The 21,819-nt window shown below is 45.0% G+C and overlaps 1 protein-coding gene across 5 annotated transcripts; it reads left to right on the forward strand.

Annotated features, from left to right (window-relative positions):
* The first annotated feature begins 1,424 nt into the window (after positions 1–1,424).
* Positions 1,425–16,492, forward strand: LOC123745826 (protein O-linked-mannose beta-1,2-N-acetylglucosaminyltransferase 1). Of its 5 annotated transcripts, none has more exons than XM_045726855.2 (16): positions 1,425–1,506; positions 3,589–3,759; positions 5,022–5,185; positions 5,820–5,947; positions 6,226–6,319; positions 6,683–6,911; positions 7,221–7,348; positions 7,652–7,722; positions 8,912–9,017; positions 9,161–9,318; positions 9,500–9,698; positions 10,623–10,813; positions 11,153–11,267; positions 11,474–11,545; positions 11,927–12,036; positions 12,570–16,492. In XM_045726855.2, the coding sequence occupies exons 2-16, from the start codon at positions 3,657–3,659 to the stop codon at positions 12,724–12,726; spliced, it is 2,025 nt and encodes a 674-aa protein (XP_045582811.2). In that variant the 5' UTR covers positions 1,425–1,506; positions 3,589–3,656; the 3' UTR covers positions 12,727–16,492. The 5 variants fall into 5 exon arrangements, 4 of the variants coding, with proteins under 4 accessions (XP_045582811.2, XP_045582808.2, XP_069173705.1 ...); XM_045726852.2 differs by having other exon boundaries at positions 1,434–1,506; positions 3,592–3,759; XM_069317604.1 differs by lacking the exon at positions 1,425–1,506 and having other exon boundaries at positions 2,551–3,759.
* Positions 16,493–21,819: the final 5,327 nt, after the last annotated feature.

Here is a 21,819-nt window from a genome sequence, read left to right on the forward strand (position 1 = left end):
TTGTTGTTTGGTTGACCTGATGAACGCAGCAACTTCGCTTCCCCCTATCTCCATCTCTCACCTGACCAACTTGTTACCATCCTCCAGAACTGTGTACGATGAAGTACAATGAGGCTAATGAAACATTTGTTTAATAAATATTGTAAAGGAGAACCACGGTTGAGTGAGGTCCACTGGCTCTTGCACAATCCCGCCAGACATAATAGTTTCGTTTCTCCTGGTAACCCGAGTGACATGTTTGCCCTGTACCTTAAGCTACACTTCCTCGTCGAACCACATCAACAGGACGCAGTTGTGTTCTGGTATCGGCTTAGTATTTAAGGCCTACCAATCTGGAGGGGTTAATAAGGCCTGGCACTAGTTTACTGATTAACCAGCAATTATACTTTGGTCCTGAACATTGTTGAGAACTAAAGGATACGTTCAGTGTATAAACACAGGAACGGAGTATATCTGGCTAGAGAAGCCTAGTCTATGCTGCATGATAGGCTAGAGAAGCCTAGTCTGTGCTGTCTGATAGGCTACAGAAGTCTAGTCTGTGCTGCCTGATAGGCTACAGAAGCATAATCTGTGCTGCCTGATAGGCTAGGGGAAGCCTAGTCTGTGCTGCCTGATAGGCTACAGAAGTCTAGTCTGTGCTGCCTAATAGGCTAGGGAAGCCTGGTCTATGCTACCTGATAGGCTAGAGAAGCCTAATCTGTGCTGCCTGATAGGCTAGAGAAGTCTAGTCTGTGCTGCCTGATAGGCTAGAGAAGCCTAGTCTGTGCTGCCTGATAGGCTAGAGAAGACTGGTCTATGCTACCTGATAGGCTAGAGAAGTCTAGTCCGTGCTGCCTGATAGGCTAGAGAAGCCTAGTCTGTGCTGCCTGATAGGCTAGAGAAGCTCTAGTCTGCTGCATGATAGGCTAGAGAAGCCTAGTCTGTGCTACCTTTTACCCACCGAACATGTCACTGGGAGCCCTCGGAAACAAGATAGCATTGTTTGATAACCATGCGAACAGCCTTTAGAAACCTGGAAGATAACGTTCAGAACAATATATAGAGTTCAGTACAAGAGTGCGTATCAACAACACTGTACACACAGATGAATACAAGGGTGCCCACTGTTATGAACTCTATCTATTTTGGGTAGAGAGAAGTTATGTATTAATTTGTGTAGAGAGACGTTATATAAAAAAATGGGTTTAAATATCTCTTCATTTGGGTGTGGCTGCTGGCAGACCGCGGGTCGTCGATATCCCTCCGCTCAGCAAAGTAGTATCTTAATATATTTGGTGATTATGGATAATCGGTAGAATATATATAAAAGCTTTATTAATGAAAATTGGACTTCTTTATATTTGCTATAAGTAGAGTATTGTTAAATGGGAATGTTTAGGGATTATTCAGTGCTAACTGGACATGAGGGGCGGACGACAGTGCGTCGTCGTCGACACAAGATGGAGGGAGACGAAGCACGGCTGGACAGAGGCTCCTGGTTTTAGCGAGTTTTCACTACGTCAAACAGTCAGATAAGCCCTAATTCACATTAATTTAACGTGCAGGATATCCTAATGTCATTTGAGTAAATGCGGAGCACCTAGAGAGGCCAGGTTTCATATTTGACCAGACCACACTAGAGGGTGAAGGGACGACGACGTTTCGGTCCGTCCTGGACCATTCTCAAGTCGATTGAGAATGGTCCAGGACGGACCGAAACGTCGTCGTCCCTTCACTTTCTAGTGTGTGGTCTGGTCAAACTACTTCAGCCACGTTATTGTGACTCATCACCTGCAGGTTTCATATATTTCCAAGTGTCTTAGATGATCTTATCTGAGTGGACAAGCAGTTACTAAGGTGTTTGCTAGACTAATGCGCATATGTTGAGCTTTAGATAAGTAAAGTCATATTGTGAAGATTTTGCCTATATTGATATTTATGGTTCTTGCTTATATGTAAAATTTCATGGGGTAAAGTGTGGGAGCCGAGAGTGATTATTTTGTTTTACTTTGTAAATTGGCTGGACGGAGCCGGTCGGCCGAGCGGACAGCACACTGGGCTTGTGATCCTGTGGTCCCGGGTTCTATCCCGGGCGCCGGCGAGAAACAATGGGCAGAGTTTCTTTCACCCTATGCCCCTGTTACCTAGCAGTAAAATAGGTACCTGGGTGTTAGTCAGCTGTCACGGGCTGCTTCCTGGGGGTGGAGGCCTGGTCGAGGACCGGGCCGCGGGGACACTAAAGCCCCGAAATTATCTCAAGATCTCAAGATATGGACGGTAGAACGACGGTCTTGGGTCATGCAGGTCGCCGTTCAATCCCCGACCGTCCCATCTCAATTCCTTATCCTGACCCTTCCAAGTGGTATATAGTCGTAATGGCTTAGTGCTTTATCCCGATAATTACCTTACAATGTTTGCTTGTTAGTGCTCGTATCTATTGAAAGGTAAAATTACCTTACCTTTCATTGCAAATATATATACTAAGAGTGTTAAGTAAGCACCAGGATGATGTTGTTATAGATTCAGCTACTCTGAACAAGTTCCAAGTAGCACGGGCTATGGTGAGCCCGTAACTTACCTGGCACAGGAGCGGGGCAAGTAGCACGGGGCTATGATGAGCCCGTAACTTACCTGGCACAGGAGCGGGGCAAGTAGCCCAGGATATGGTGAGCCCGACACAGGAGCGGTGCTGTGAAGAGCACCAGGTTTGTTGTTGTTATAGATTCAGCTACTCGGAATAAGTTCCAAGTAGCACGGGCTATAGTGAGCCCGTAACTTACCTGGCACAGGAGCGGGGCAAGAAGCACGGGCTATGCTTAGCCTGAGCACCAGGAAACTGTGGAGAGTATTAAGGCGAGGGTTGGTGAGGTGGCAGGAGTCAGGGAGGGGCGAGGAGTCACGCTCCTTCAACACCGTCTCACCCACCACCACTGTCGGAGTTGAATCTCTTTCTCTCCATCTCTGCTTACTGGTGACAAGTTCTAACTTTAACATGTTGTGGTCGTATGTGCGTAATATGTCATGTTTGAGCTGTGGCAGGATACATGTAGTGTGTTAACCGTGCATGCTCCTGGTGGAGGCTGGCTCCTGACCTGCTTTGTGCTCCACACATTGTTTCACACTACTCCCTCATACTACTAAGCAGAAGCATATACAAGTCCCATGTGAAGCATCCAGTTGACGCACTGACGCAGGAGAGAGGTTTGTGTAGAGGAAGTGACGTTTACGGACCTGGGTGTAATTCACATAATTTAAAGCAATTTATTCAGAAATACTGTGCTGTTTTGATAATTCAGAATAACGACTACATGATGGCGTACCATGCTCATCGCTGGCATCCACTTCGTTAATACATTTAAAGTCAGAAGCATAAATATATATAACGAAGTAAATACAATACAATGATCATTCGAGAAGCTTTGGTATGATTGAGTGTTGCCACCGAAGGCGGCTAGTTTATTGTGCACCCCATACTCAACCTGTGAGCGGTAGCGCAAAAGCATTACAGAGGGCACAAAAGGTCTTTATCAGACCTCATCTTAGATTATTACATAAACAATTTCATCTATCCTTCACACCAAGTAAATTGTGCTTGTCTGGCTCCGTCAGCAGTAACGCAGTGCGGACCGGCGTCTTCAGGAGTCCTGCAGCGCAGGCCGTCGCCTTCATCAGCATTCATGAAGCACGGGCCACCGCCTCAGTTGGCAAGAGCTGGATGTTGGGTGTCGTGGTCATGGTGTGCAGCCGTACTGGTGCTGATGGTGGTGAAGGTGGTGGCAGGTGAGTGGTGTTGACGTGAAAGACATCACTCGTAGCAGTGTAAGAGGCCTATACCTCCTGTGTTCCTTCCTGGATCCCGATCACAGAATGAACATGTTGTGTGCGTGTGTGTGTGCTTACCTTGTTGTGTCTCCGGGCGATCTAGTTCTACAGCCCCACCCAAAGGCGCATTTATATCGCCTGACGTTCCAGTACTCTGTCGTATGTGTTCTTGAAACTGTGAGTGGTTGCTGCTCCATTCACAGCTTCAAGAGTAACTGGAACATTCAGAGAAGTAAATGAACCAGACACAATAGCTGGGAGGTGGAGCTCTAGAGCTAAATCTCGCTCTCCAAAGACAAATAGGTAAGCACATCTAATTAAAATACACACATTTTCACATGACACTGTATAACTTAACCAGTTCCAGTACGTGGTCCAAAGCCTAACCGGCTCCAGTATGCGGCCCCACATCTAAATTCCAACATATTATTAAAAAGACGAGTAAATAATCATGAGAGGACATTTAAACATAATTGTAAAATATAAAACAAATGGCACGAAAGCCGGTTACTAACAAATTATACACAATGCTTAGATATCTCTACACCGTCATCAGGCTAGGCTCGTTAAAGCAGCGGCCATCCTACAAGACTCATTCGTCTTTATTAACGAATTGCGTATTATAAGTAATAAAATTACCCCTTTTTCCTCATAAAAATTAATATTTTTATAGTTGTATGTAGAGTTAAGCATAGGTTTGGGTTCTGAAGACAATTATTTGCATTTAAAGTACATAGGTGAAGCATTTACGCAATCCATCCTCCAGCCCGAGCTGTAAGTTAAATGCTGATTTACTTTATTAAGCTAGTGCCAGTTTTTTATTTATTTAGCAGATAGGATGAATCTGCCATACAGTATAACAACATTTTGTTCTTAAATGTAAATTAATATTATTGTAAATTGTGGGTTTATGTATAGTTAGGTCTAGGTTAGGTAGGGAAAGGTGTCTTTTGTTGCGTTGATTTAGGAAGTGTTTACAAGCTGAAAGTGAAGGAAGCACGTTTGGAGTCAGCCTCGAACATGGCTTGGTGGACTATGTCCAAATACTAACTTGTGTATTTTCTGTAGTCAGTGTTTGACTTATATGTTACGAACCTCACAGGCTTTTGTTTTGATGATGGCTTCGTTCACCTTCGGCTTGTAGTGTAAACACTCCCTAAATTAAACGTAACCAAAACACCTTACCTAAGGTAACGCTAATAGTCACATTCCCTCGACAGACAAAAGGCCATTTCCTCCCGGTTCTCCATCTCAAGTACTGCCAGCACCGCCACCACCAGCAGGAGCCCAGCAGGCAGGGGAGGACGGTGCTTGGTCAGAGTTCCTGCATATTAGCGTGACGTCGTCTCCTCACCTCTTACTCATCACCGTTAACGGTGAAGTGGTAAGTCTTCATAGCAGTGTCACTTAACGGTGAAATAGTGACTCTTCATAACTGTTACTGTTAACAGAAAAAGCTTTGTACAGCTACCCATGTATTTTCGCTGGTAAGTTTATCATTCAAAGTTTCCCCCTCGATGCAGTATGATTCGTACGGTAATATTTATATTTACTTAAAATATTTACAAACATTGTATCAGTAGTAGACTAAATATTTAGATCCGCAATATTTTCAAGAATTTCTTCATGTTTGCCACTTCAGAGCTGATCACCAACCATGTTAGTCGCCTTTCTGCCTTCCACCCATCTTATTTGAATATAATATTAAACATATTAGTATATTTCTCACTCTTTTGAGAATAGAATTGATGCTCCTTGCCGTAACGCTTTTAATCTTACAAGATCATACTAGCCGACTAAACCCTGTGTGGCCTGCCATGTTACAGTCTTTGTGCGGCCTTGTATATCCCTGAAACCTATACATTACACCTCCCGGATAAACTCACACGTAAACTTTCACTTTAAATATGACCGTGTGACCATATTAGCTGCATCACATCTTCATGGCATTATAAACTCACAACATGGCCCTGTAGGACCTTGCATGAGTTTTGTGTGAGCCGTGATGTCTCCGGCAGGTGGAGGAGGTGACCACGACGAGAGCCAACATCAGCACCAGCAGGCTGGAATACACGCCCTGGGAACTCTCCTCTGGTATCCATCTACTTGTTCTTCACCCTACTGACGGTCGTCTCATGATGCGACGGTATGTGTGTGTGTGTTTACTCCTTTATTTATGCTTACATAATTGAGCTTTAGCTCTTGAACCGTATCTTTCTAGCCGACAGTTGTCTAATGCGTTGCCTATACTGACAAAGATGATCAGCTCTTGTAGAATGTATACAGGAATAATAATGTTACATTTGTTGAGCTCTAATGTGAAATAAAACAAATCAGAAGAGTTGTTAGTGGTGGTGTATCTTGTCTGTTATGCCGTTATCCTCGCGAGAGCTTCGTCCTTGAATCTGATCTCCCTTCCTGCAGAATCCTGACGACGGCGCTGTTCGGGTCAGTCCACGAAGTGCCGAGCGTTCTCAGCTCCCTCACGCCGGGTCACGTGGTCGTCATGGCGATCAAGGTCAGGGTATATTATGGTCTTGTGAGAGGAGTTGATTTGTCCAGCATCCTGGTGGTGTGCGACATGACCTGGTCTTGTGTAATCTGACCTGGTGGTGTACGAATAAGACAGTCTCGGGCAAAATAATCATAAACACGTCAGAAAATTATATACAAAAAATCATAACGTGTAAAAAACTAGAACAAATAACTATAATTATTATACATAATAATACCAGGAACTAGAACTCTAAATCCGCCAGACTTCTATACCATTGTTGCACTGAGTACGTTCACACGTTTTTCATTAGTAAAGTTTCCATATACGATTCATTGTTTACCTCAAGACAACAGGTGAGTATAGTTATTGTGTTATATCCTTCAGAACGATGCCGCTCAACACCTGACGCCCCTGGCGCGGAGACTGCTAGCGAGGGTGGGGGTGCGGTCAAGCCTCAGTCTGCACCTGCGGGAGTCCCTGGCCTGGGTGGGAACTCTGGCAGGACCTGTGTGGGGGGAGGCCAGGACAATGGGGGCTTTCGAGGAGGTGGTCGGCATCGTCGATTGGGCCTCTGGCGTCACGCTCGACCTCATGGTACCTCGAGTAGTTCATGGTTGGTAACTAAGAGTATTATGTTAAAGACGCAAGTCATAAGGGGTTACAAGCCCGGGGTCGTCCCCCAGACCGGGGGGCACACGTTTTGTCTGGGGTCACACCTCTGGCCTGAGGTCACACCTCTGGCCTGGGGTCACACCTCTGGCCTGGGGTTACACCTCAGGTCGGGGCTAAGCATCTGTGTCTTGGGTCGCTGGACGTAGCCAATAATGCATTGCGTTATGTCCCAGGTGTAAATGGAAATGATTGGTATAAAGATATGTACAAGAAATGAAAGTTCTGCATTATACAGTTGGTGTCCCACCAGATGACTCCTGTCTGACGGAGGACGACGCGGGCGAGGCGGCCAGGGCGGCCTTCTGCAGGCTATATGATGGCTACGGTGACTTGTGTTATTGTCCCCGCCCCGCCCCCTTGACCTTCCACGCCCCCGAGGTAGGTCGGTCCTGTTCCACACGTCCAGAACATTGATATTGTTCAGGTCCCTCAGTTTGCACCAAACACTTGTACGCATGTTTTAATTATTCATTTAGGTATATTACTGGTTATTGTTAATTTGAGTATACTGTTTTCTCTAGTTTTGAACATTAATAAACTTGGGTTGTACTAGGCTGTATTATCCATGATTGGAATGCTAATGAATAACAATGAAGCACTACTGAAGTCTTAGTTGCTTTAAAGGACGCTGTAACACAAGCTACAACGACCTACAGATGACCATATCTTGTATGTTTACAGTTAGAGGGCAGCACCATACTGGACGTGCCTCTCCTGGTGCTAGCTAGCAACCGCCCCACCTACCTCTACAGGTTAGTCGGCATTCAGGTGGCTTGACTACCAGCAACGTCCCTTCCTCAGTGACCGTGATCCAGTGTTTGTGCACACACACACAGAGGTTTCCCCACTTCTCGGTGTTGATAGACTGAGTTTACTTTAGTCATAGACTGAAAAATATACTTGCTGGGTGATCAGTAAGGTACTGTCATGGACTTGATAACCCTCGTGCAGCTGATAGACCTTAAGGTTAACCCCAGTCAAAAAATCCAGCGTTTGTGCAACTGATTGTCAGTTTTGGGTCAGCACAGTGTGGTATACTTACCGAGAGGTGCACCCCGCTTCTCTGGGTATGTACACTGCCAGTTTACTTTAGTCCTCGACTATGTTCAGGACTAAAGTATTCCGGGGGTTGGTCAGCAAGCAATTGTGGTGGTCTTAATAATCCTCATGACGTTGATAGGCCTTAATTCAAAAGCAAATATTTTGGCTGTACATTTTTGTACATCCAAATATACTTTTTTGTACATTTTGTAAGTTTATTTTACAACAATCGTTTAGAATAAAAACTAGTACAAAAAAAAGAAGGAAAACCAAAAAATAAAACATCATCCTAACCAAATCAATTGGCTTCATCTAACATAACCTATACCTAAGTCTAGCCTAGCCCGAGGTTAGGTTTTATTGTTTCTTATTTATACAAGAGTTCTTATATTCTTGAAAATGTAAGTTATGATAAGGTAGGCCTAAATTATTTCGGGATTGCTTATTTGCAACTGATATTAGTTAAAAAGTTTATTTTTAATTTTTAAATCTTGAAAAGAATACTGAACCCGCCGTATGTCGTGTCAAAACAGCTACTACTTTTTGCTTTATATTGTATTGTCCTATTTGATTAACATCGTCTCCCACCTGCGCTGTATTCAACTTACATTTGCTGATTGAACTGTCTTTTTAAGACTGCGGAAAGTGAGAGTGGTGAGGGAGCAAGGTTCTTCACAAAGCCAATGGTGTCCATTGGCTTTGGATACCATCACTTTGCTGTTCGCTAAGCCTTGAAACCTGGAATGGAGTTTAAGTGAAGCGGTTGCTCCCTCACCATTTGCACTAACTACAAATAATAACGTACTGCTTGTGGAGTTGAGCTGTGCTATATGGGCCATCAGGGAGTCGAGGTAATCTTGGAAGCTGTGAGGCAAGGACTGACTGGTAATGGTGTTGCAGGAGCCTGGTGACGCTACTGCGGCAGCCGGGAGGAACTCTGGCGAGGATCCTGGTGCTGGTGGATGGGCACCATCAGGAGGTGGCCGACCTACTCTCGCTCCTCCAGGTTAGTGAGGAGGGGTGGTAATGAGGAGAAGGATAGGAGCGATAATGCAGGGTAGAAAAGGTGAAGCAGAGGGCATGGGAGAAATGGGGATTTGCAGGGAGGTGATCCACAAGCATTGTGCTAATTCCCTGGGCCTGTTTCAGGTGCAATACGAGGAGCAAAGTTCTGTGGGTGTCAGTATTGGCGCCAAAATCTCAGACCACTACCGTCACGCCCTCACCGTCGCCTTCAGACGCTTTCCAAATGCTTCCAAGGTCATACTGATGGAGGAGGACTTGCTCGCCTCGCCAGACTTCTTCAGGTAAGTCTTCGCCTTCGCAACCAGAATTACTTCTCACGCCTAAATTTTTGTTAGTATCTTGGCTATTATTATACATGTTTTGGCTAAACCTCTCTAACGTGTAATCCTCTTTAATTGCCTACTATTGATAACCACTACTGCTGCCGTTTGCTGCTAAGAATACTCTTACCTTGTCTTGCAGTTACTTTAACCAGACAGCGAGGGTGCTGGAGGTGGACCCGTCTGTGTGCTGTGTGAGTGGCTGGAGTGATCTGGGACACCTTCACTCGGCTCATGACCCTCACCTCCTCCGCCGAGTTGAGGTCGTTGCTGGCCTGGGATGGATGCTCTCCCGGGACACCGCCATGGCTCTCTTACGCAGGTGGCCCTCCCATAATGAGGTGATTATTATCTATTTTTCCATTACCCTCTCCCCTTTTAAGTTCTTTCTCCATAGTTTATACTTTCTTCGCATCCCTCTTTCTCTCATTTCCACCCCCATCCCTTTCCACAACCTGAAGTAATTTCAGCAGGTCAATCACTTCCTGATGGTAACCGTTCAAAAGCTTAGGGATCAGCTCTAGGCAGCATCACCAGGCTTCCACAACATGAATATCCGCGTCAGTTTCAAGCTTAGGATGCTGATGTAAATACGATTATCCAGCTGCCGTAGAAACTGTGTATGCAAAATTTGAGTTAAGAATTAATGTATTGACCCCTCTAAATCCCCCAGATCCCCAGGGATACTTTACATGTGATGGAATAATATAAATATGTGTTTATTTGGGTTCTGATCAATACGTGTGGGTCAGTATGTGAAGGACATGGTGACCAATCAAATGAGGTGCTGGGTTGGTTAGAACCGGGTCATGTCGGCACCGAGGGACCTGTGACTTGTGTTTAACTTGCAGTCTTCTAAATTTGTCTGTGTTCACCAACTGAAATGATTATCTCAATATCACTACGATAGGATTAAAAGGGATAGTAATAGCCTATCTACGATAAGATTATAAGGATGGAAATAGTCTATGAAAGAACTAAAAAGGACGGTAATAAAATTGAAAAGGAAAGGAACATAACACACGATAGGACAATTTTATTTATCGTATACGTTGTATACGATAAATACAACTTATGATAGAATAGCTTACCTATGATCATGGAAAGTATTGTTTGACCACTTGATTGATGAAGATTAAGCCACCGAACATGTGGCACGGGCATGAATATAGCCCGTAAACCTCTTGCATCATATATGTATTGCTATGTAGTCGTAATGGCTTGGCGCGTTTTCCTGATACTTACCTTGCGCCATGTGTGAGCAGGACCACGACTGGGACATCTGGGTGCGTCATCCCGGGGTGCTAGGGGGCAGGGAATGTGTCGTTCCAGACGTCAGTCGCACCTTCCACATCGGCCTAATGGGTTCCCACGCTGCTGGTCTCCTCCACACCGCCTTCTTCGCCAACAAGCCCATCCCTGCCCAAGCACATTTCCCTCTCCAGGGCGTCCACAGGTAGGTCGTTTGAGAGTTCTTAAGAGGGCGAGGCTTGTTTCCCAGTATTTTTGTTGTTGCAATTACGGTTTTGTATGACCCTCGTGATTTGTTTTCCAGTGCATGCATTCTTGACCTCTATGTGCCTGTTTCCGGTGGAAATAAGAACATGAGGACAAAGGAATGGCTTTTGACCCATTCGCGACAGCGCCTATTTTTGTCCAACCACTCGTATATTTGTCTATAGTTTGCAGTATTGTCTATTATCGCCATATCTTAAAGTAACGAATACAAATAGAACTTAGTAGTAATGTCAAACTGTATTAATAAACCCAGTGTGTGTTCTTGATACTGATCCAGGCTAACGGAGATGGAGTACGAGGAGGATATTTACCAGGTGTTGGAGGGCGACCCATACGTCCTCCACTCTCGCATACACCCGTGCCACCCTGACTACCTCCCTCGTAACCTTACGGTCAGTGATGCCCAGTGCTTGTACCCGTGATGCTAGCGAGCTACAGGTGATGGTGTGAGGCTTCACAAGGGTTTCTCAGTATAATACAGTATTGTCGCTCAAATGATAATTAATTACAAAAGTGGCCGTGCGTGCTCAGAACAATATGTTGCAACATGACCTTTATGAAAGTAATAATCTCCAACCCTTGCATGGTTGTTCAACAGGACCGGCCTGTGGTCGTGTTCATAGAGATGTCCGCCCCGGGGGACTACTACGCCTGGCAGGTCCTCGCGCGGGTGAGTTACCTCTTATATATGGGTCACTATTGTTTATAAACCAGCCTCTTGTTTTGTGATCCACCATCTGGTTTATGGACCACACCATTGTTTGTAATCCACACAAATGTTTGTGGTCTAGACTCTAGACCCTTGTTTGTGGAACACTCTCCCCCTTCCCCTCCTACATTAGAGCCAGTGCATTATTTGCAGGTCAGACCGTCTTTTGAGGCTCGTCTATATTGTGCGAGAGATTCGCCCCTGGATGATAAGTGGGCCTCTTGTGTGTTACTGATTGATTGATGCCTGAAACGTGTGTTACTCCCGTGTTCGGCTTCTTATGCTATAATTACTAACCAGACCACCAACCATTTAATCCACGTGACCCTATCTATGTTACAGTGCCTGGGACTGTGGGACCTGGATACCCGGGCTCACCACCGGGGGCTCTTCAGGTTTTACTTCTACGAGACGGAGGTGCTGGTGGTCGGGTTCCCCTTCAGTGACTACAGGTACGTCCTCTTCACAAATTTCTTCGCGTCCCAGTATTGTTTTCGCCGTTTTCTTCGGGTGCTGTTTTGAGTTTGAATTCCATTATTTGTGGCGTTCAGCATGCTGATCACATACTGGAAACGGACCGTGTTGCAGTGGTAGTTTGAATTTGACCTGGGCTCTTAAGATAGACCTGGGCTCTGAGACTGATCCCTGACTAGACTGAGGTTGAAAATATCTGAATCACTCTATTTCTATAATTCGTACTTCATAAGATTCTTAAGTAATTAAATGACTGTGTTTAGTTAGCTAACAGGCAGGAGCAGGACTACCACGTGTGTTCTTAAATTGAGGACAAATTGTATGGAAGAAAACATTAAACAGAATTTGTGGGTACTTCCGCAGTTCTTGTATGCCTATGACCATTATTTCGTTTCTTACCGACGCAGAAATGCGCTTTTTTACGTATTTTTGTAAAATAGGATTACGTATACAATAGCAATTAATATTGAATGATTATTTTTCGTTATGACGATTTTTCTTGTTTGTACAGCTACCTGATGCCTCCCGGGGCGCCCCTGTTGGCGGTGAACACCAGTAAGGAGCTCAGCGCCCTCGACCTCATCCCCCTCACCCACCGTATTCGCTTCAGGAGGCCCGAGCTGGAGCTCTTTGTGCCCTACCACGTGCTGCCGGTCCCTAACCTCTGACCCGTGTCTGCTTCAGGAGCCCGGAGCTGGCGCACCTGGTGCTCTATCAGGTTCTTGTCTGGATCCTCGTCTTGGGTGACTTCACGGTCTCCGAACAGTAATATAGGTATATATATATATACATATATATATATATATATATATATATATATATATATATATATATATATATATATATATATATATATATATGTATATATATATATATATATATATATATATATATATATATATATATATATATATATATATATATCTGCAGAAAATGATGCATCAAATGTATTTAGCACAGCACACAGTAAATAGTTGCAATAGCTTGCACATTAGAAAACATCACAGTAGCTTGTAGCATGTCCCATTAGTGTAAGAAAGCAGGAATTGCATTATTCTATTTTGTTCGGATTCGGTTGATTGACAAAGACAGTTTTGATGTAGGCATTACGAGTGACGTGTGAGGTTGGGAAGGATCTGAGGCAGTGGAAGACCAACAGAGCTCTGTGCCTAATGGCACTCCATCAGACTCGCCACTTGCTAAACATCTGATTTGAGGTGGTTTTAAATAAACAGTTTGTGTATAACGCTAGATCAATCCACCAACCCTATTAAGGCCGATGCTCATAGTGCGAGAAAACGTCCAAATTGGGGCGTATTAATTCTACAGAAACTACAATTTGCAAGTTGGTGTCCATAACGTTCAGAGGCTGCTCCAGCTTGCATTAGCGAGCCATTGTCAAAATTTATTGTGTGTAGGTTGGGGAGCCAGTATAGAGAAGTCCATGTGTACTATATTAACTTTACTGGCGTAATAGTGATTCGCCGTAGAACATATTCTTGTTTGCAGGCGATGAGTCACAATAACGTGGCTAAAGTATGTTGACTAGACCACACACTAGAAGGTGAAGGGACGACGACGTTTCGGTCCGTCCTGGACCATTCTCAAGTCGATCTCACAATCGACTTGGGAATGGTCCAGGACGGACCGAAACGTCGTCGTCCCTTCACCTTCTAGTGTGTGGTCTGGTCAACATATTCTTGTTTGGCCAATACAAAATAGGTCATCTTTGTGAATGCATGCTGGTGAAATGTGCAAGTCTCGTTTGTAGATGTTATTTCACTTATCAAGATGTATATAGTGCAGAACCATGAACTCCACGGTTGTTTACTACTTCCGTTGAATAAACAAAAAATTAATTCGTTGATATTTGTGAATTTCGGTGGTTTTCTGGAACATTAAAAATTAGGTAGGACACGTTTACTTTTGTTAGCCTTACAATTTCATTTTCTCTGAAGCTGCAGAAAGGAAAATGACATTTTTCGGGATAAATAGCCTATTTACGAGTTTAATATATAGATTATTTTTTATATAAAGACCAACTTTACATTTCTAATCTTGCTATATAGCTTGTATTTCTACTTTAGATACCTTCAGTTCCTCGCGATTATGCTGTGAATAATATAATATTTTTTTTCTGTTCCGTATCTTTATTTTATAAATATTATTATTAAATGCATAATAAAAAAAACTAACAGGATTTTTTCAATTGACAAAAGCAAATATTGAGTAAACGGATGAGAGAATTGAAATAAGTTTATTGAGGTGGCGAGAAAATAACAAGTCCAAGAAGGGGGAGGAGTAGGATGAATGTCAACACAAGGGAGTAGGATGAACAGTAGTTCTCGCCGTCGCCGCTAGGTGGCTCTGGTTGGCGGCGCTTCAGAAAACGGAGCTCTTGCCGCCTCATTCAAATTCTTCCCCTGATAGTGCTGGTTTAAATATTCAAATGTTTCCTTTAAAACTTATGACGAAGATACTTGGCTGTAGTAAAGCTTTAAAATATGATTTGGTCCCTTCATTTGCGTGCAATATTTACCGGTTTCAAGTGACGCTAAAATATATCAAAAGTATAGGCACATCATTGGTGTATTTTAATATAGTATTGTTACGTCAATTGTAACAATAAACACAGTAGTAAAATATATATATAATTGGAGGAATTCAGTATACAGAAGCCTGCAGGTGAAGCTTGGCAAGCAATGGTATGGCGGCGAGTTGGTCAGTCAAATGTTAAAATGCTGGCTGATGAATGTTGGTGTCTGTGGTATCTCTTGAGCGTCTGTCTGTACTCAACCACTTGTTGTTGTTATAGATTCAGCTACTCTGAACAAGTTCCAAGTAGCACGGGCTATGGTGAGCCCGTAGTGGCCTTACCTGGCACAGGAGCGGTGCTGTCTCAACCACTATTGGAGTTAGACTAACTTCGAATCAATTGATTGATTGATGAAGGGCCACCCAAAAGGTGACACGGGCATGAATAGCCCGTAAGTGGTGGCCCTTTTGAGTCATTACAAGTATCAATAGATGCTACTGGAGATCTGTGGAGGTGCGACTGCACCCTGCGTGACGGGAGATGTCTCCCGTGACGAATCGATTGATTGATGAAGATTAAGCCACAACAAGAGGTGGCACGGGCACGAGTAGCTCATAGGTGGTAGATGTGGATGCGACGCGACGCTGACGCGGTTACCGCACGTTATGTTGTATCTCACCACCGCAACGCCCCGCGGGGATTACATTCAGCATGTCCACAATTGTGTATGTGTGTGTACTCACCTATTTGTGCCTGCAGGATCGAGCATTGACTCTTGGATCCCGCCTAAATCCTTGGATCCTGTGAATGAGGTCCACTGGAGGAGTGTGTGTGTGTGTGTACATACTCACCAACTCGCCTAATTGTGTTTGCAAAGGATGAGCTTTGGCTCTTTTTCTCTCGCCTACCAACTGTTAATCATCTGGTGTACAGTACCCTGAAATTATTGGGCTCTGTCAGATATGGAGTAAATGCTGACGCCGCTTACTCCGGGACTGGCCTCACATATGTGGTATACAAGGTTCTGAATAATTCCTGACACCCATTTTTAAAGGTAATTCTGATATTAACCAACCTCGAATATGCCGCTGAAGATATCCTCTTTATTTGAACTTGAAGAGAAAGTTTAGCGTCATATCACCACCAGATCCTTCTCCGTTCATGAAGGATTTCATCTCCCATTTGGTACTTGTGTCCAGCCTAGTTTTATTACTTTACATTTGCTTGAGTTAAACTCTAGTAGTCATTTGTTGGTCCATTCTTTGTCTTTCAAACTTTCTCCAAGTCAGTTTGCAGCCTCTTGCTGTTTTCCTCTGTCTTAACCATCTTGAGGTTATCTTGAGATGATTTCGGGGCTTTTTAGTGTCCCCGCGACCCGGTCCTCGACTAGGCCTCCACCCCCAGGAAGCAGCCCGTGACAGCTGACTAACACCCAGGTACCTATTTTACTGCTAGGAAACAGGGGCATAGGGTGAAAGAAACTGCCCATTGTTTCTCGCCGGCGCCTGGGATCGAACCCAGGACCACAGGATCACAAGTCCAGCGTGCTGTCCGCTCGGCCGACCGGCTCCCCTTAATCCTCATAATTTTTGCACAATCAACAAACATTGACTCATTTGACTCTGTTCTCTTTAAAAATCATTTACATTAATGACAACAGGAAAAGTCCGAGAACTGAGCCCTGTAGGACTCCACTAGTGACATCTCTGAGATCTCCCCCCTCACAGTAACTGAGGAAATGTAGATGTTTATCTCTCAGAATGTTTGGTAATATGTTTATTGTTTGTGATGTGTGTCTATGTATGTATTAACACGATGTACTGGACGGGGTGAGAATAGCTTGAGCTACCTCATCCCTTTGTGTGTATTTTACCTCAATAAACTTATTTCAATTTCAATTTCACAGTAACTGTGTGTGGGGGGGGGGGGGGAAGGTGTATGTCTGGGTATACAGTATATATGTGCGTCTGATATGTCGATGTTTACTGATGATGCAAAATTAAAGAATTAAAGAGAAGCGTCGAGACATAAGGATTGCAAGATTCTGAAACATAAAGCTGCAGTGTTGGTTCTAGAAATGGCTACTTGATTTCAGCACAGATTTATACACATTGCCCGCGCACTCTGGCTGTGGTATGGGAATTTTATCCCCACCCCGGTCCGCCGAGCGGACAGCACGCTGGACTTGTGATCCTGTGGTCCCGGGTGCGGTCCCGGGCGCCGGAGAGAAACAATAGGCAGAGTTTCTTTCACCCTATGCTCCTGTTACCTAGCAGTAAAATAGGTACCTGGGTGTTAGTCAGCTGTCACGGGCTGCTTCCTGGGGGTGGAGGCCTGGTCGAGGACCGGGCCGCGGGGACACTAAAGCCCCGAAATCATCTCAAGATAACCCCCACCTCCTTTCCCAATGTTTCTCTTCAAATGCACAAAAAAAGAGTAACATGATGTATCAATGATAAAATCAGGAGGATTTTAACTTGCGCACTGAGTACTCCCAAGTACACGTCCTACAGCCTGTCCTCCAAACAAAAACCCAAAAGTGATTCCATCCACCCGCCAACCCCCCTGTTTATGAATGAAAAACGGTTTACACATGACTCACAACTGATTTCGTTCGAATACTTCCAGAACAAGTGCTTCACTGACGAATTTCGTTCGAACCACAACGCTGTAAATGCCAACCCGTTCTCGCAAATTTAATAAGTCAATATTGACTTATTAAATATGTGCATAGGTGACATACTTAACATAATAGATACCCTTAAAAAGATTCATAGAAAACACCGACCTTACCTAACCTAATTAGTATGTTAAGATAAGCATCTTATTGCTTCGTAATTACAATTATTACCTAACCTATAATAGGTACGGGTTAAGTAATAATTGTAATTACGAAGCAATAAGATGCTTATCTTAAGATACTAACAAGGTTAGGTAAGGTCGGTGTTTTCTATGAATCTTTTTAAGGGTATCTATTATGTTTAGTATATCACCTATGCACGTAGTTAATAAGTCAATATTGACTTTACGAATTTGCGAGAACGGGTTGGTAAATGCAGCCCGTCCTCCAAACAAAGATCCAAAAGTGATTCCATCCACCCGCCAAACCCCCTGTTTATGAATGAAAAGCGGTTTACACACGACTCACAACTGCTGACGTTCGAACATATCCGGAACAAGTGCTTCACTGAGGAATTTTGTTCGAATTCAACGCTGTAAATGCTTCACCCACGTACTACAAATACAAATAATCGCCAACAGAACATAAACACCTAACCTAACCTATGTCTATATATGCACAATATGCTAATATATTATAATATTAATTTATATTTGAAAAAATTCCCGTTTTGAATGAACAGCATGTAAAAATTAATGAATGCGTCTGTGGGGTCGACCGGTGGATGGAATGGACTTGAGTCGAGGACGGGTTGCGCCCTAAACCACTAGGCCAAGTTAATGTGATTTCCTTGCGCATTTGAAGAGGAGTGTTAGTGATGAAAGTCGTATACCACAGCCGGAGTGCATGCCGGCCATATGTGGAACACCCGACTCCTGACTTTGGGGTCACATCTTGGTGTAACATCTTGTGACGTGGCACGGGAGACATCTCCCGTCACGCAGGATGCAGTCGCACCTCCACAGATCTCCCGTATCATCTATTGATACTGGTAATGGCTCAAATGGGCTACCACTTACGGGCTATTCATGCCCGTGCCACCTTTTGGGTGGCTTAATCTTCATCAATCAATCAATCTGTGACGTGGGATCACACCATGCCTCAGGAACCCTAGAGGATTCACTGGAATCCCAAATTACATTACTTTCGTAGCATGTCGTGGTTTAGTGGTTTAGCGCGTGTGCTTGGGAGTACTCAGTGTGTGCACGTTCGACTCCTCCTCGTGGCTCCTACTAATTTTGTCATTGATACACCACGTTAATGTTATTTCTTAGTGCAGAGAGAAGACATGATAGAGACGTATACGGTACTAAGAGGGATTTGACAGGGCGACAAATGAGTAACTGTTTAAAGTGAATACCAATAGAACATGAGATGCTCCATTCATAACTTTAGACATAAGTATGATAGGAAATTGGCTAGGAGTCAGTACATAAGGCAGCCGACGGCTAGAAATGCGGGGTCAAAGAGCTAAAGCTCAATTCTGTAAACACAAATGGGCGAGTATACTTGCGTGAGGGCACGCACACATAAGGGCGCTGGTGGTTAAGTGGACAGCATGCTGGACACGTAATCCTGTGGACCGGGGTTCGATTCCCGACGCCGGCGAGAAACAAAATGGACAGAGTTTCACGCTGATGCCCCTGTTACCTAGCAGTAAATTAGGTACCAGGGAGTTAAGACAGCTGCTACGGGCTGCTTCCTGGGTGTGTGTGGAGGGGGGGGGGAAGAAAAATTAGTTAGTAGTGATTAGTAACGGTTGATTGACAGTTGAAATGCGGGCCGAAAGAGCAGAGCTCAACCTCCACAAACACAACTACATGAATACAACTAGGTGTATACACACACACAGTCCTTACAAAATAATAACAGAAGTCGACCAAATTTACAAAGAGGAATTCCTGAAACCATCAACTTCAAGACGAAGATGAGACAGATTCCAGCTAAGGAAACAATCGTGCCGAAAAAAATATTAGAAAGTTTTCTTTTGCAAACAGAGTGGTAGACGGTTGGAACAAGTTAGGTGAGAAGGTGGTGGAGGCCAAGACCGTCAGTAGCTTCAAAGCGTTATATGACAAAGAGTGCTGGGAAGACGGGACACCACGAGTGTAGCTCTCATCCTGTAACTACACTCGGGTAATTACAGCGCAGAATTCATAACCGGCTCAAGAACCTGGCTCCAGGCCTAAATACAAGCCAAACATAATAAAGCTTCTAGCTTGTTACATTCCGGATATTGAAAACACGTGAAGTTTGAGGACATTTACGAACAAAAGTCAGATAACATTGTCCATCAGTTCCAATTCAAGTAACTTTAACTTGAAGCCATTTTTGTCCCAAGTTCGAGCCTGGCGTATGTATCACTGTTGTGTCTCCGTGTGTTGGGCGAGTGTGTCCGTGTGTATCCTTACTGGAGGTGTTAGTGTGGTGTGTACACCACGGCCTCTGGTGTGTGTACACCACGGCCTCTGGTGTGTACACCACGGCCTCTGGTGTGTGTACACCACGGTCTCTGGTGTGTGTACACCACGGCCTCTGGTGTGTGTACACCACGGCCTCTGATGTGTGTACACCACGGTCTCTGGTGTGTGTACACCACGGCCTCTGGTGTGTGTACACCACGGCCTCTGATGTGTGTACACCACGGCCTCTGGTGTGTGTACACCATGGCCTCTGGTGTGTGTACACCACGGCCTCTGGTGTGTGTACACCACGGCCTCTGGTGTGTGTGTACGCCACGGCCTCTGGTGTGTGTACGTCACGGCCTCTGGTGTGTGTACGCCACGGCCTCTGGTGTGTGTACGTCACGGCCTCTGGTGTGTGTACGCCACGGCCTCTGGTGTGTGTACGCCACGGCCTCTGGTGTGTGTACACCACGGCCTTTGGTGTGTGTACACCACGGCCTCTGGTGTGTGTACACCACGGCCTCTGGTGTGTGTGTACACCACGGCCTCTGGTGTGTGTACACCACGGCCTCTGGTGTGCGTGTACACCACGGCCTCTGGTGTGCGTGTACACCACGGCCTCTGGTGTGTGTACACCACGGCCTCTGGTGTGTGTACACCACGGCCTCTGGTGTGTGTACACCACGGCCTCTGGTGTGTGTACACCACGGCCTCTGGTGTGTGTACGCCACGGCCTCTGGTGTGTGTACGCCACGGCCTCTGGTGTGTGTGTACGTCACGGCCTCTGGTGTGTGTGTACACCACGGCCTCTGGTGTGTGTGTACACCACGGCCTCTGGTGTGTGTGTACACCACGGCCTCTGGTGTGTGTGTACACCACGGCCTCTGGTGTGTGTGTACACCACGGCCTCTGGTGTGTGTACACCACGGCCTCTGGTGTGTGTGTACACCACGGCCTCTGGTGTGTGTGTACACCACGGCCTCTGGTGTGTGTGTACACCACGGCCTCTGGTGTGTGTGTACACCACGGCCTCTAGTGTGTGTGTACACCACGGCCTCTGGTGTGTGTACACCACGGCCTCTAGTGCATGTAAATAAGAATTTTGTGTACATAAATATTTGTCAATTGTTATTTTTAAGAATGTATTTCACACATTCAATTTGAACTAATGAGTTTAGTATTTACTGTGTAGAGTCCCCACTGCTGTTATTACGCATTTTCGTGTATGAACGAACAAATATATTCACACGATTCTCTATGAACAACACGGTATATTTACCAATAATTTCATATAGACCACAGAGTATAATCGCATTACACAGTACAAATACGCCAACTCTACTGTGTTTTCTTGTATATACGAGCGGCCGCAAGTATACATGCACTAAATACACTGAGTGTGGAGATGTATGTGTGGAGGTGTGCGGCAGGTTAGTGTGAAGTTTGGAGGGAGCGGGGCGAGGCTGCCTCTCCAACTGCTGAGATTTGTGAAGTGTGTCCCAACCTCATAACTTGGGCTTTGACCCGTTCTAAGCCCTTTTTGAAACCCAGTTGACCTCGTATAATAAGGCTTTAGAAAACTACTTAAAAGGATCTGTGGGGGAGCAGGGAGGGGGAGAGAATGAGAGAAAATGAGAGAGAGAGAATGAGAGAAAATGAGAGAGAGAGAGAGAGAATGAGAATATAAAGAATAGTTCGTCTTCCTTCCTTCCTTATACCTCTGCTTGTATTTCCTTGTGTCTGTCTGTCTCTCCGTCTCACACACACACCCCCGGGGGGATGCCACACCCCTCAGCGCGCGTGACGCCACGCAGTCCTCACTAACTACTCCAAAATACTCTTAAAAACGGAATTGGCCAAGCAAAAATCCTGAACTCAAATTAAGAGCCTCCTCGTTGGGGCAGTTGTAAAGATAAAGAGCCGAGGGCAGGAACATTTTTGTGGTGTTTTGACTTCTATCACCAGCATGTGGGGGAGAGCTTAATTGGTGGTGGGGAATTTTGCCCCAGTTTTGGGGGGCTTAATGGGTGGTGGGGACTCGTGCACGAGTATGTGGGGGGCTTAATGGGTGGTGAGGACTCGTGCACGAGTATGTGGGGGGCTTAATGGGTGGTGGGGACTCGTGCACGAGTATGTGGGG

The sequence above is a fragment of the Procambarus clarkii genome, chromosome 88 (genome assembly GCF_040958095.1).
Source record: "Procambarus clarkii isolate CNS0578487 chromosome 88, FALCON_Pclarkii_2.0, whole genome shotgun sequence".
NCBI classification, from domain to species: Eukaryota; Metazoa; Arthropoda; class Malacostraca; order Decapoda; family Cambaridae; genus Procambarus; species Procambarus clarkii.